Genomic DNA, 16,022 nt, shown 5'->3' on the forward strand with positions numbered 1-16,022 from the left:
CAACAGAGATAAGCTTGATAGTGTTGGGATCATGATAGTGTTTATGCGACAAGGATCTGAGAGTTATGATTAGTACGGACCTAAAGCCAAATAATCAATGCCATTTTTGTTTTAATCATTAGAGCAAACAATGCTATTCTTCAGGTCTTTCTTATTAGGACCCATTTATGTTACGTTGTTAAAGTTTGCTCGACATTCTATTGAATGAATACAAATTCACTTGAAAGAGTTAGGAGAAAGATGAAGTTACATTGAAGTTAAGATGAATGTCAATTAATTAATTGTTAATTAATTGACATTCTCTTGAACGGTCGCCAGTTAAGGATGACAGGACTGAAGTTTACAAGTAGGTGGACGGCAGATGTTTTTTTTTTTTTTTTTTTTTTTTTTTTTTTTTTTTTTTTTTTTTTTTTTTTTTGAGATATATACAAGAGTTGTTACATTCTTGTACAGCCACTAGTACGCGTAGCGTTTCGGGCAAGTCCTTAATCCTATGGTCCCTGGAATACGATCCCCTGCCGCGAAGAATCGTTTGATTCATGGAGTAGTAAGACATGTTAATAACATGTCTTACATATCTACACAATATATAGACTCAAACAATGAATGTAAACTACACATGTTTAGATTCAGGGAAGACCTGGGTAAATACTGGTTTGGCAATAGTGTCATTGATCTAACATAATAGACTTCGGGTATCTTTACTTTTCAAGATTATTATCAATGACTTTAAATGGATACAAATATGATTGGCTTCTTATGGTCCAAAACGCCTAATGGAGTTTCCATATTTTTTATTATGATAAAATTAATAATGATATTAATTGAATGATACTAATAAGTTGAGAGCAAGTTGTTAGTAAATTGTTGGACCTGACTGCCAGCACCACCAGGCGAGCTGGATCTATCCCGCACCAGAGCGCCAGGTGGATCTATCCCGCACCAGAGCGCCAGTGGGACCTATCCCGCACCAGAGTGCCAGTGGGACCTATCCCGCACCAGAGCACCTGGAGGACCTATCCCGCACCAGAGCGCCAGGTGGACCTATCCCGCACCAGAGCGGCAGTGGGACCTATCCCGCACCAGAGCGCCAGGTGGACCTATCCCGCACCAGAGCGCCAGTGGGACCTATCCCGCACCAGAGCGCCAGTGGGACCTATCCCGCACCAGAGCGCCAGTGGGACCTATCCCGCACCAGAGCGCCAGTGGGACCTATCCCGCACCAGAGCACCAGTATGACCTATCCCGCACCAGAGCGCCAGTGGGACCTATCCCGCACCAGAGCGCCAGGAGGACCTATCCCACACCACAGCGCCAGTGGGACCTATACCGCACCAGGACATCCTGAGATAGGTCCTATCCCGGACCTATCCCGAGCTCAACAAGAGGAAACACCCCATTAGACTTTATCAAGACTTGGCAGCTGAATTAAACCATGGTGTTAGGCTGATGTTAACAGATTGTTAATACATTCACACGTTATCTCTCCCTGTATGAGTGACTGTCTGTCTCTCTGTCCCAGACACACTTGGTGCCTGGGGTAAGAGTGCCACTAGTGTCTGAAGGATCTGGCCTCTATGCTACTGGAAACAACAACAGGTCCCTTGAGCCGCCACCCTTCTCTTCCATCGCCTCACCATGGTCATCCGGAGGGGTGATGTTCACTGCATTGATGATACCTAATGGCCATCTGAGCAGCTGGAGTAGCTCGACAGCCTCTGACAAATAACTTAGTATCTTTTATGTTACTAATGTTGTAACCCATTTTATGTAATAAAGTTTTAAATAAAATATTATAATAACAATTAGGTAGGAGTTGGTATGAGAAAACAATGTTATTGTACACAGGAGCCTTGAAGGGCTCCTGTGTACAATGACATTGTTCGTCTGGGTGTTGCACATCCGGTTGGGTCGCCACCCTGTCATAAGCGACTTGCAGTCTGGGATAATTATGAATAAAAACGGTTGATGCTAAACTGAAACACTTCTGAATAACTAGACATAATAAGATGAGTACCACAAGGTTGCTCCCGGAACCGACCCCCTTCCGTGGGCTACACAATGACGAAAGGTCCCGCAGCTCAACATTACTATTTCCTAATACCTCTTGAACTTGGCTCCCACAGTTAAACACGGAATGTCAGATCAAGACGGAGCTCTCATCCTTCTTCAATGTAAAACATTGCAGACGCCTGTAAGTTAACGAATGTGGAAGCACTTAAAATGCTTCCACATTGTGCCTTTTGCAACAACCTACCTTTATGAACAAGCATTTTCAACCCTTATGAACTTGAACACAACGTACAGAAATCTGGTGAAGCTGGGAGATAGCACCCAAGCTGCTCTGGCATCACAAAGCTCTGATATTGTGTTGGTTTTGCCAATAAAATGCCAAAATGCTTCCAAAGCTTAAGTGGCTTTTAATTAAAAACATCAGTTCTTTACTCCTTTATATAAAAGTTGTGTTAGTGTTCTTAATTATTACAAACTGAGTAGGTTTTTGTCTTTCATTAATTCTTGACTTTGACAGAAGATTATTTTTCATTTAAAGAACAATCAACAAAAGCTTCTTTTTGTTTAATTTGTAGTCTGGGGATAATGTTATTTTATAACACGAACGTTTCTGGTAATGCTCAATAACATTCACCGACCCACAGAGCCTAGAGCTACTGAAAAGCAACATATCTATGAACTGCTGAGTGAACAACGTACACGAGAGCTGCTGAGTGAACAACATACCCAAGAGCTACTGAATGAACAACATATCCAAGAGCTACTGAATGAACAACATATCCAAGAGCTACTGAATGAACAACATAACCTCTGGTTGACATTTTCCATTGCAAATTTTCTTGGATTGTCGGAAAGCCTTTGACACAGTACCGCATAAGAGGCTGGTACATAAGCTGGAGAGACCGGCAGGTGTAGCTGGTAAGGTGCTCCAGTGGATAAGGGAGTACCTAAGCAATAGGAAGCAGAGAGTTACGGTGAGGGGTGAGACCTCCGATTGGCGTGAAGTCACCAGTGGAGTCCCACAGGGCTCTGTACTCGGTCCTATCTTGTTTCTGATATATGTAAATGATCTCCCGGAGGGTATCGATTCATTTCTCTCAATGTTTGCGGACAATGGCAAAATTATGAGAGGGATTAAGACAGAAGAGGACTGTCTGAGGCTTCAAGAAGACCTAGACAAGCTGAAGGAATGGTCGAACAAATGGTTGTTAGAGTTTAACCCAACCAAACGTAATGTAATGAAGATAGGTGTAGGGAGCAGGAGGCCAGATACAAGGTATCATCTGGGAGAGGAAATTCTTCAGGAGTCAGAGAAAGAAAAAGACTTGGGGGTTGATATCACGCCAGACCTGTCTCCTGCAGCCCATATCAAGAGGATAACATCAGCGGCATATACCAGGCTGGCCAACATACGAACGGCATTTAGAAACTTGTGTAAAGAATCATTCAGAACTTTGTATACCACATATGTCAGGCCAATCCTGGAGTATGCAGCCCCAGCATGGAGTCCATATCTAGTCAAAGATAAGACTAAACTGGAAAAGGTTCAAAGGTTTGCCACCAGACTAGTACCCGAGCTGAGAGGTATGAGCTACGAGGAGAGACTACGGGAATTAAACCTCACTTCGCTGGAAGACAGAAGAGTTAGGGATGACATGATCGCCACATTCAAGATTCTTAAGGGAATTGAGAGGGTTGATAAGGACAGGCTATTTAACACAAGGGACACACGCACAAGGGGACACAGGTGGAAACTGAGTGCCCAAATGAGCCACTGAGATATTAGAAAGAACTTTTTTAGTGTCAGAGTGGTTGACAAATGGAATGCATTAGGCAGTGATGTGGTGGAGGCTGACTCCATACACAGTTTCAAGTGTAGATATGATAGAGCCCAATAGGCTCAGGAATCTGTACACCTGTTGATTGAAGGTTGAGAGGCGGGACCAAAGAGCCAGAGCTCAACCCCCGCAAACACAACTAGGTGAGTACCAGACATCGCCAGACTCTGCACATCTTCAAAAGATCAAGATAATGCAGACAGACCACTTTAGTACAGCATATGGAGTAGTAACGACAATGGACAAAGAACAACCAGGGCTCAAACTTTCTATCGCAGTCATCCTGAGAGAAGAAATAATAATGACAACACGAGACCAACAAACTGCAAATTACTTAGAGAAAGTAAGAGTCCTGCAAGGGGAAACTTGTATGCTTGGGAAAGCGGGACCCTTCAGACAGACGTACACGAGTCCTGCTGTTGGGATACCCAATCAACTTCCCCCTGGATCCAGTACTAGAACACAAGCAAATCCTGAATGCGCAACGATGCCGCACAAAAGTGGACAAGGCAGCGACCCGTCAGGTTCTGGTGACCGTCAAGGGACATGTGCCAGAAACATTCAGGCCTGAACATTGGGGAACATACCGACAGAGACCAGACGTTCCGTGTTACGGGAAGTTTCTTTTATCGTCTTAATGCGTCGCATCAGAGTATAAGTAGCGGTACTTAAGAGTAATGCTTTCCTACTAAATGTTACAGGGGGAACGACTTTAACAACCATGCAGGTTGTTAACGACCCACACGGCGTGGCTCGTCCGGTGGCGGGAATTCTGTTGGCCAATCAGAATCACCGGGCGAGGCAATGAGTACAGGTCAGAACCTGGGCAGGGCAGTACTCTATACTCTCCCTCCCTGTCGACACGGCCTAGTTGTGTGACCAGCCGTGTGGCGACATTGTGACGAGGTGATCCACTCTCTTCTGAACTACGACCCGTGGAAGATGGTGACTGTCGACGCCGTAGGGAGTGTTAGAGATCTACCGTCGACATCAGGATAATAATATTGAGCCACGAGAAGGTAGAAAAGTTCTACAGACGCTTGCGTTACCTGTATGTGTATACCGTCGTGTTGGTGTAGTTGGCTGAGGGTCTCAAGAACTGTCTTGCTATTACGTAGTGGATACAGGCAAGAGAAGTACAAGGGTTCGGGAGAGAACCATTATTACTGCTGAGTAACGCTGCTCTCTTTGTTATTGTACTCAATATATATATAACTGTACATCTAATGTACAGTGTCCAGTAATGTGTATCTATAACTCTATATATAAGATACCCACGTTTTTGGGTAATGTAGATAAATATCCATGATAAAATTTTACCTATATTTTATTTTGTCCTTAGTCAGGGCTGAGTTATGTCCGTGTGTCGCACCTGACAACAGGTCAGGCCGAGGACGACGACACCTCACTAAGTCGGATAACACCAGATTTATCTATAAACTATAGTTATCAGAGTAATTATACACTAGAAAAGAATAAATTAAATTAAATGTGTTGGGCTATGTAAGCGACAGTTCGATCCCAACACCCGGAACCACTGCGCTGCTTCAGGTGTCAGAAATACAGCCACCATCAATCACGCTGCACCGGACAGGAGAGATGCGGAGTGTGCAGCCTGAGGCATCCCACCAAAGACTGTATAGCCAAGCACAAGGTGAACCACGCCACAACAGCCACATGTCCACATTGTGGAGGCACACATGCCTGGAACATCATACCTGGAACATCATTCCTGGAACATCATTCCTGGAGCATCATGCCTGGAGCATCATGCCTGGAGCATCATGCCTGAAACACGTACCCAAGAGCTACTGAATGAACAACATATCCAGGAGCTACTGAATGAACAACGTACCCAAGAGCTACTGAATGAACAACGTACCCAAGAGCTACTGAATGAACAACGTACCCAAGAGCTACTGAATGAACAACGTACCCAAGAGCTACTGAATGAACAACATATCCAAGAGCTACTGAATGAACAACATATCCAAGAGCTACTGAATGAACAACATATCCAAGAGCTACTGAATGAACAACATATCCAAGAGCTACAAAATGAACAACATATCCAAGAGCTACTGAATGAACAACGTACCCAAGAGCTACTGAATGAACAACATATCCAAGAGCTACTGAATGAACAACGTACCCAAGAGCTACTGAATGAACAACATATCCAAGAGCTACTGAATGAACAACATATCCAAGAGCTACTGAATGAACAACATATCCAAGAGCTACAAAATGAACAACATATCCAAGAGCTACTGAATGAACAACATATCCAAGAGCTACTGAATGAACAACATATCCAAGAGCTACTTCATGAACAACATATCCAAGAGCTACTGAGTGAACAACATACCCATTAACGATAACGAAAGCCAATAAGGAGCCTGAACTGAGACTCATAGTGTCTCAAACCTTTAACCCAAGATGACTGAACTAAAGATCTTGACTGAACTTTAAGTTTCCTGAGCCAGAGAAGACTGTCATCCTCTCTCTGAACAGTTGAACGGCTCGTACTGTTCAGTTGTTACAGTTCCTGTGAACATACCTCGTGATCGTTATCATCAAGTTCAATTGTTCATCAGAAGATGATGAAGTAAATGTTATGAAAACAGTAAATAAATAACATAAATGTCATTCATGCCACAGAGAGCTGCAAGACTTATCATGCACCAGCGGTCATACAACTACAGGCTCTTCAACACACTCAACCAAGCTCAACACTTCTTTATTTTACTCGAGTGGTAAACATGTTTGGTGGACGATATTGTGAGTGTATCTGAGGCGACGAGTGGTGGGCACCAGGACCTTCACCACCACACTACTAGTGGGGGACACCAGGACCTTGACCACCACACTACTTGTGGGGGGCACCAGGACCTTCACCACCACACTACTAGTGGGGGGCACCAGGACCTTCACCACCACACTACCAGTGGGGGGCACCAGGACCTTCACCACCACACTACTAGTGGTGGGCACCAGGCCCTTCACCACCACACTACTAGTGGGGGGCACCTGGACCTTGACCACCACACTACTAGTGGGGGGCACCAGGACCTTCACCACCACACTACCAGTGGGGGGCACCAGGACCTTCACCACCACACTACTAGTGGTGGGCACCAGGCCCTTCACCACCACACTACTAGTGGTGGGCACCAGGACCTTCACCACCACACTACTAGTGGTGGGCACCAGGACCTTCACCACCACACTACTAGTGGGGGGCACCAGGACCTTCACCACCACACTACTAGTGGTGGGCACCAGGACCTTCACCACCACACTACTAGTGGGGGGCACCAGGACCTTCACCACCACACTACCAGTGGTGGGCACCAGGCCCTTCACCACCACACTACTAGTGGTGGGCACCAGGACCTTCACCACCACACTACTAGTGGTGGGCACCAGGACCTTCACCACCACACTACTAGTGGGGGGCACCAGGACCTTCACCACCACACTACTAGTGGTGGGCACCAGGCCCTTCACCACCACACTACTAGTGGGGGGCACCAGGACCTTCACCACCACACTACTAGTGGTGGGCACCAGGCCCTTCACCACCACACTACTAGTGGTGGGCACCAGGACCTTCACCACCACACTACTAGTGGTGGGGGGGGGGGCACCAGGACCTTCACCACCACACTACTAGTGGGGGGCACCAGGACCTTCACCACCACACTACTAGTGGTGGGGGGGGCACCAGGACCTTCACCACCACACTACTAGTGGTGGGGGGGGGCACCAGGACCTTCACCACCACACTACTAGTGGTGGGCACCAGGCCCTTCACCACCACACTACTAGTGGGGGGCGCCAGGCCCTTCACCACCACACTACTAGTGGGGGGCACCAGGACCTTCACCACCACACTACTAGTGGGGGACACCAGGACCTTCACCACCACACTACTAGTGGGGGGCACCAAGACCTTCACCACCACACTACTAGTGGGGGGCACCAGGACCTTCACCACCACACTACTAGTGGGGGGCACCAGGACCTTCACCACCACACTACTAGTGGGGGGCACCAGGACCTTCACCACCACACTACTAGTGGGGGGCACCAGGACCTTCACCACCACACTACTAGTGGTGGGGGGGGGCACCAGGACCTTCACCACCACACTACTAGTGGTGGGGGGGGCACCAGGACCTTCACCACCACACTACTAGTGGTGGGCACCAGGACCTTCACCACCACACTACTAGTGGGGGGCACCAGGACCTTCACCACCACACTACTAGTGGGGGGCATCAGGACCTTCACCATCACACTACTAGTGGGGGGCACCAGGACCTTCACCACCACACTACTAGTGGGGGGCACCAGGACCTTCACCACCACACTACTAGTGGTGGGCACCAAGACCTTCACCACCACACTACTAGTGGGGGGCACCAGGACCTTCACCACCACACTACTAGTGGGGGGCACCAGGACCTTCACCACCACACTACTAGTGGGGGGCACCAAGACCTTCACCACCACACTACTAGTGGGGGGCACCAGGACCTTCACCACCACACTACTAGTGGGGGGCACCAGGACCTTCACCACCACACTACTAGTGGGGGGCACCAGGACCTTCACCACCACACTACTAGTGGGGGGCACCAGGACCTTCACCACCACACTACTAGTGGTGGGCACCAGGCCCTTCACCACCACACTACTAGTGGGGGGCACCAGGACCTTCACCACCACACTACTAGTGGGGGGCACCAGGACCTTCACCACCACACTACTAGTGGGGGGCACCAGGCCCTTCACCACCACACTACTAGTGGGGGGCACCAGGACCTTCACCACCACACTACTAGTGGGGGGCACCAGGACCTTCACCACCACACTACTAGTGGGGGGCACCAGGACCTTCACCACCACACTACTAGTGGTGGGCACCAGGACCTTCACCACCACACTACTAGTGGGGGGCACCAAGCACCTCACCAGGGCCCTCACCAGGACCCCTGGTGGTGGCTTACTTCAGCCAAACCGGTTCAGCACCCCACACGCCGGAGGTAACATACACAATATGTTCAACTCTCAACCCGCCTGCAACTCTCCGAAATTAATTCGGCCCCGGACAAACACACACAAACACATAGGCATATATATGTCGTGCCTAATAGCCAGAACGCACTACTTGGCCAGGTATGCAAGGCCCCATTTGCCTAACAGGCAGAATGATTTTCGTTAATTTCATATATTTATTTCAATTTGCTTTGAATTAATATTAGTATTTTACCATTATGTATATATATATATATATATATATATATATATATATATATATATATATATATATATATATATATGTCGTACCTAGTAGCCAGAACGCACTTCTCAGCCTACTATGCAAGGCCCGATTTGCCTAATATGCCAAGTTTTCCTGAATTAATATATTTTCTCTAATTTTATTCTTATAACATGATAAAGCTACCCATTTCATTATGTATGACGTCAATTTTTTGGTATTTGAGTTAAAATTAACGTAGATATATGACCGAACTTAACCAACCCTACCTAACCTAACCTAACCTATCATTATAGGTTAGGTTAGGTAGGTTAGATAGTCGAAAAAAACATTAATACATGAAAACTTGGCTTATTATGCAAATCGGACCTTGCATAGTAGGCTGAGAAGTGCGTTCTGGCTACTAGGTACGACATTATATATATATATATATATATATATATATATATATATATATATATATATATATATATATATATATATATATATATATATATATATGTATATATATATATATATATATATATATATATATATATATATATATATATATATATATATATATATATATATATATATATATATACACACACCGTCGTGGCAGCCTTGGCAACGCCAGGTTGCCAAGCCTGCTAAGAGGGTTGTCAGCCAGCAAGCGGCTGAACTGCTGAAATTAATCCAGCTGGGGTTTGGGCTCCCCCAAGGCTGTGAGGCGGCTGCCCATGCAGCACGAGCACACATCACCAACATTTCTGATCAAAAGGCCCTGCTCAAACTGGACTTTAAAAATGCCTTTAACATGGTCAGAAGAGATGCGGTGCTCTGTGCCGGACATTTCCGGCCCCTCTATCAGTTCATACTATCGTGCTTCAGTGGTGAAGAGAACAAATAATTCGGAGAACAAATAATCAGATCACGTGAGGGTGTTCAGCAAGGTGATCCTTTACCCCCTGTTCTTCTCTGCTTCGTCTTAAAGGTAATCACCGAAAGTTTGTCCAGCGAGTTAAACATCTGGAGTTTGGACGATGGGACTATAAGTGATCCGCCTAGACACCGTACCAGTTATTATATGTACCGTATATTCTTTCCAAGAACAATGAAAGAAATAATCCTTAAAGGAGTAAAACTCACAACCAATAACCAAATAAAGACAATTAAAATATTGACATCAACATATACTATAAAACCAAGAAGACTACCGACCTCCTTATTAAAAACAGTACGAAGTCGACGGAGAACCCTCTACAGCAGTCAAGCGTTGAATACATGTACACCTGCCCCCACGAAGGTATACATGTACACCTGCCCCCACGAAGGTATACATGTACACCTGCCCCCACGAAGGTATACATGTACACCTGCCCCCAGGAAGGTATACATGTACACCTGCCCCCACGAAGGTATACATGTACACCTGCCCCCACGAAGGTATACATGTACACCTGCCCCCACGAAGGATGTAACCTTCAATCGAAGTACATAGGTATGACGTCGACCAAGCTGACGAGGCGTTTGACCTGTCATGACCTGACCTGATCTAGAGTGGAGTACTGCTGCACAATGACAGCCCCTTTCAAAGCTGGAGAAATTGCTGACCTGGAGAGCGTGCAGAGATCCTTTACTGCTAGAATCCACTCAGTAAAACATCTAAATTACTGGGACCGACTAAAGAGCCTAAATCTGTACTCCCTTGAGCGCAGGCGTGAGAGATACATAATAATTTACACGTGGAAAATAATTGAGGGGCTGGTCCCAAACCTGCACACAGAAATAACATCACATTAGACCAGAAGGCATGGCAGGATGTGCAGAATATCCCCGTTGAAAAGCAGAGGTGCAACAGGTACTCTGAGAGAGAACTATCAACATCAGAGGCCCGAGACTGTTCAACACGCTTCCACTACACATAAGGGGCATAACTGGCCGACCCCTCACAGTGTTCAAGAAAGAACTGGATAGGCACCTCCAAGGGATACCTGATCAACCAGGCTGTGACTCATACGTCAGGCTGCGAGCAGCCGCGTCCAACAGCCTGGTAGACCAGTCCAGCAACCAGGAGGCCTGGTCGACGACCGGGCCGCGGGGACGCTCAGCCCCGGAAGCACCTCAAGGTAAGGTAACCTCAAGGTAAGGTCATCTTCAATCCGGTGCCCCCAGGAATCTGATGAGACAAGCCCATGACATCACTCTAACAAGAGAACTGCTGAATCCAAGCACTCGTAAATTAGACAAAGCCCAAGATGTAAGATGATTACAAATTCTTGAAGGCCTTCACATAAAAGTGGAACAACCCGCCATACTCAAACAACAGAACTATTCCCTCTACCCACCACTAAGGTGACAGCACGACCGGAACTTGAAGATGCCAACAATGACGTCACTACACTACGGTGACGCCCACTGCATCTGATGATTGACCGATGAAGATTAAGCCACCCAAGAGGCGGCACGGGCATGAATAGCCCGTAAGTGGTAGATTTTGTGTTCAGTAAATGTATACAGTCTGCTGAGGGCGCATTTAATGGTCAGGCTGCTCTCGCGGGGGAGGATTTATGTCAGTACTTAATATACATGATTTACTTAATAATATACTTAAATACTTGACAGTTTTTATTAGGGTTTTCTTTCACCTTTTTTGGCCAGAAGATTGACAGTGTCAGACCACGAAGGAAGAATTGGAACAGGAATTTCCTTAAGTATTTTAGTATTAAACAATACATCTTCAGAAGGGAATACACCCTTCTGAAGATAAAGATGTATTGTTAAATACGAAAGTACTTAAGGAAATTCCTGTTTCAATTTTTCCTTCGTGGTCTGATACTGTCATATTTTTCACCAGGTGTTAATTTTCGTGATTTACACACACACACACACACATTATATATATATATATATATATATATATATATATATATATATATATATATATATATATATATATATATATATATATATATATATATAATTATATATATGCAATTGTATATATGCAATTGACGATCACAAAACACTGATCATTTTATGCGGAAAATCCACAGAGAAATATGAAATGAGAAATATGAAAAAAAAAAATGAAAAAAAAATATGAAAAAAAGCCGAAACGTTCACCTCATTTCATATTTCTCTGTGGATTTTCCGCATAATTATATATATATATATATATATATATATATATATATATATATATATATATATATATATATATATATATATAAACATATTTGTGTTTGGAATATTTTCCATCATCCATACTCTCATCAGAACAGGTTCTTAACATGTCACATTAAGAAATGGCTGCCTGCACCGACCACGTCAGTCTCCAGAGGGACTTTGTGGTACGGTAAGAGTCCATCTTGAGTAGTGAGAGTGTAAACAAGACGAAGTTGACACACTCAGATTGTGATCAATTACCTCATCTCGTGTAGTGCTGTCATTAAGGTAACATTAACATTACTACAGAAGTACTGTTGAGAGAGAGGCAGGACATGGATGACTGTTAACCTACCAGTACAGGAGGCCAGCAGGGCCAGAAGGGCCAGGAGGGTTGTGGACGTGTTCACGTCATCCATGATCATCCACCAGCACCTACACCTCATCAAGTTAGCACCACACAACACACACTTGTTGAACTATTTATTCTCTAAACGATAATTTGTGCTTCATAATTCTTGTCTAATATAAGTGACTCTTTACAACAGGGATCAAGTTTCACAAACACTTCACATTGAGCACCATTGTGCTCTGCTGATATATAAATATATATATATAGAGAGAGAGGTGATATAGGAGATGGTGTGGGCAGAGGGAGAGAGCGTGCAGGACACGCCCGCCACCTCAGCCGTCCCACTGACAACTGCCACTGCCAGACCACCCCGCCTCCCCACCTCCACTACACACAAACGTTCCCATCACCAAAATCATTATTTCTAGATTTAATTAATGTTCACGTCACTAAAAATGTTAGTATAATGTATATCCCGTGGGATATGATGAGTAGTGTGCGCTATGTGGCTCATTATGTGAATATGTTGGTATTATCGTACGGCTGACAGTGGCGCCCGAGACGCTGTTGTCATGGTAACCCACGTGCGAGGCGGCGACGCCAGGTGCGGCCTGGCGTGGTTAGGCCAGCTGTTGTTGTTGTTATTGTGTATTTTGTGTGGGGGGAGGAGGTGCTCATGTGTGTGGTGGTGCACATGTGTGTGGTGGTGCTCACGTGTGACCTAGTTGTGTTTGCAGGGGTTGAGCTTTGGCTCTTTGGTCCCGCCTCTCAACCGTCAATCAACAGGTGTACAGATTCCTGAGCCTATTGGGCTCTATCATATCTACATTTGAAACTGTGTATGGAGTCAACCTCCACCACATCACCTCCTAATGCATTCCATTTGTCAACCACTCTGACACTAAAAAAGTTCTTTCTAATGTCTCTGTGGCTCATTTGGGCACTCAGTTTCCACCTGTGTCCCCTTGTGCGTGTGCCCCTTGTGTTAAATAGCCTGTCTTTATCTACCCTATCAATTCCCTTCAGAATCTTGAATGTGGTGATCATGTCCCACCAAACTCTTCTGTCTTCCAGCGAAGTGAGGTTTAATTCCCGTAGTCTCTCCTCGTAGCTCATACCTCTCAGCTCGGGTACTAGTCTGGTGGCAATCCTTTGAACCTTTTCCAGTTTAGTCTTATCCTTGACTACATATGGACTCCATGCTGGGGCTGCATACTTCAGGATTGGTCTGACATATGTGGTATATAATGTTCTGAAAGTTTCCTTACACAAGTTTCTAAAGGCCGTTCTTATGTTAGCCAGCCTGGCATATGCCGCTGATGTTATCCTCTTGATATCAGCTTCAGGGGACAGGTCTGGCGTGATATCAACCCCCTATATATATATATATATATATATATATATATATATATATATATATCAACCCCAAATATATGTGTGTAGCGGTGCTCAGGTGTGTGGGGGGGGTGCTTAGGTGTGTGGGGGGGTGCTCATGTGTGTGGGGGGTGCTCACGTATGTGTGTGGGGGAGGGGTGCTCACGTGTGTGGGGGGGGAGCTCACGTGTATGTGGGGGGTGCTCACGTGTGTGGGGGGGGTGCTCACGTGTGTGGGGGGGGTGCTTACGTGTGTGGGGGGGTGCTCACGTGTGGGGGGGTACGTGTGTGTGGGGGGGTGCGTGTTTACATACCTTGTCAGCTTCCACTTCTTATCCTATGTTCTTTTTCCATGATACTGAACACAACCTTTCTACTGTCTCTGTTACTAAGGCTTAGTAGAGTGCTTAGTTAACACCTGTGTTGCCTTGTTCTCGTTATTCTCAGGCCAGAGTATTGTGTGAGGGTGTGTGTCTTGTGTGGGAGGGTGTGTGTGTCTTGTGTGGGAGGGTGTGTGTGTGTCTTGTGTGGGCGGGTGTGTGTGTCTTGTGTGGGAGGGTGTGTGTGTGTCTTGTGTGGGCGGGTGTGTGTGTCTTGTGTGGGCGGGTGTGTGTGTCTTGTGTGGGAGTGTGTGTGTGGGAGGGTGTGGGCTGGTTGCTGGGTGTGTGTATGTGTGGGGAGGCTGTGTGGTCTGATTGTTGTCTGTGTGGAGAGGTGTGGTTGCTGGGAGAGTGTGCGTGTATGTATATGTGTTTATTCCACTGTTCCTACTTGAATGAACTGTTAGCTCTGAGTCTCTGTGTTTCTAGCCATTGGGTATCTAATGTACTGACACCAGACCAATTTCCTCAATCATCTCTACTATGTATTTCTCTCCTTAATTGGGCATTTAGCTTGAGGAGTTCAGAAATCTAAATGCCTCCATGTTCAGGTCCCCGCATGGTGCTCTAACGTCTGCTAGTGTAGTGTATCCTGCTGATGTTATCCTGTCTACATGCGTCTCCGGAGTTAGGTTAGGTGTTACGTCCACTCTCAGCTACGTTTCTCCGGTCGTTACAGGTCGGTAGTTTCCCTTGTGTACTGTCCCTTTGGTCCCCCTGTCACCTGCTCCTAATTCCATCACCTTACACATGCTCGTGTTGAACTCCAGAAGCCATTAATCTGAGTAACTCTGCAGTTTGTTGCAATCCTCTTCTGTTCTCATCTTTTTTCAGATATTTTAAATCGTTTGCAAACCTCGTCATATATAACTTAACTCCTGTACAGAGGAGTTTGTACAGGAGTGGAGTACAATGTATTTTTATTTACCTCAATATTTACCTGCCTCTCATCCAGGATTATCATGTCCTCTTGTAACACCATGGGCAGGTGTGGGGGTGATGGGCAGGTGTGGGGGTGATGGGCAGGTGTGGGGGTGATGGGCAGGTGTGGGGGTGATGGGCAGGTGTGGGGGTGATGGGCAGGTGTGGGGGTGATGGGCAGGTGTGGGGGTGATGGGCAGGTGTGGGGGTGATGGACAGGTGTGGGGGTGATGGGCCGGTGTGGGGGTGATGGACAGGTGTGGGGGTGATGGGCAGGTGTGGGGGTGATGGGCAGGTGTGAGGGTGATGGGCAGGTGTGGGGGTGATGGGCAGGTGTGGGGGTGATGGGCAGGTGTGGGGGTGATGGGCAGCAGTGGGGGTGATGGGCAGGTGTGTGGGTGATGGGCAGATGTGAGGTTGATGGGCAGCTGTGGGGGTGATGGGCAAGTGTGGGGGTGATGGACAGGTGTGGGGGTGATGGGCAGGTGTGGGGGTGATGGGCAGCAGTGGGGGTGATGGGCAGCAGTGGGGGTGATGGGCAGGTGTGGGGGTGATGGGCAGCTGTGGGGGTGATGGGCAGGTGTGGGGGTGATGGGCAGGTGTGGGGGTGATGGGCAGGTGTGGGGGTGATGGGCAGCAGTGAGGGTGATGGGCAGCAGTGGGGGTGATGGGCAGCAGTGGGGGTGATGGGCAGCAGGGGGGGGGTG

The 16,022-nt window shown here is 46.6% G+C and overlaps 1 protein-coding gene across 6 annotated transcripts in view; it reads right to left on the minus strand.

Moving 5' to 3' along the window:
• The window catches only part of LOC123755069 (uncharacterized), a 122,766-nt gene extending 109,789 nt beyond the window's left edge, over positions 1–12,977 (minus strand). For all 6 annotated transcript variants that reach the window (XR_011229889.1, XR_011229891.1, XR_011229888.1 and 3 more), the window contains exon 1: positions 12,644–12,977. Coding sequence is in view for 1 of the 6 variants with exons in the window: in XM_069332957.1 (XP_069189058.1) it covers positions 12,644–12,734 (91 nt within the window). In the remaining 5 variants the exon portion in view is untranslated. The remainder of the gene's footprint in view (positions 1–12,643) is intronic.
• Between the last annotated feature and the right edge of the window lie 3,045 nt (positions 12,978–16,022).

Source organism: Procambarus clarkii, chromosome 28 (assembly GCF_040958095.1).
Source record: "Procambarus clarkii isolate CNS0578487 chromosome 28, FALCON_Pclarkii_2.0, whole genome shotgun sequence".
NCBI lineage: Eukaryota > Metazoa > Arthropoda > Malacostraca > Decapoda > Cambaridae > Procambarus > Procambarus clarkii.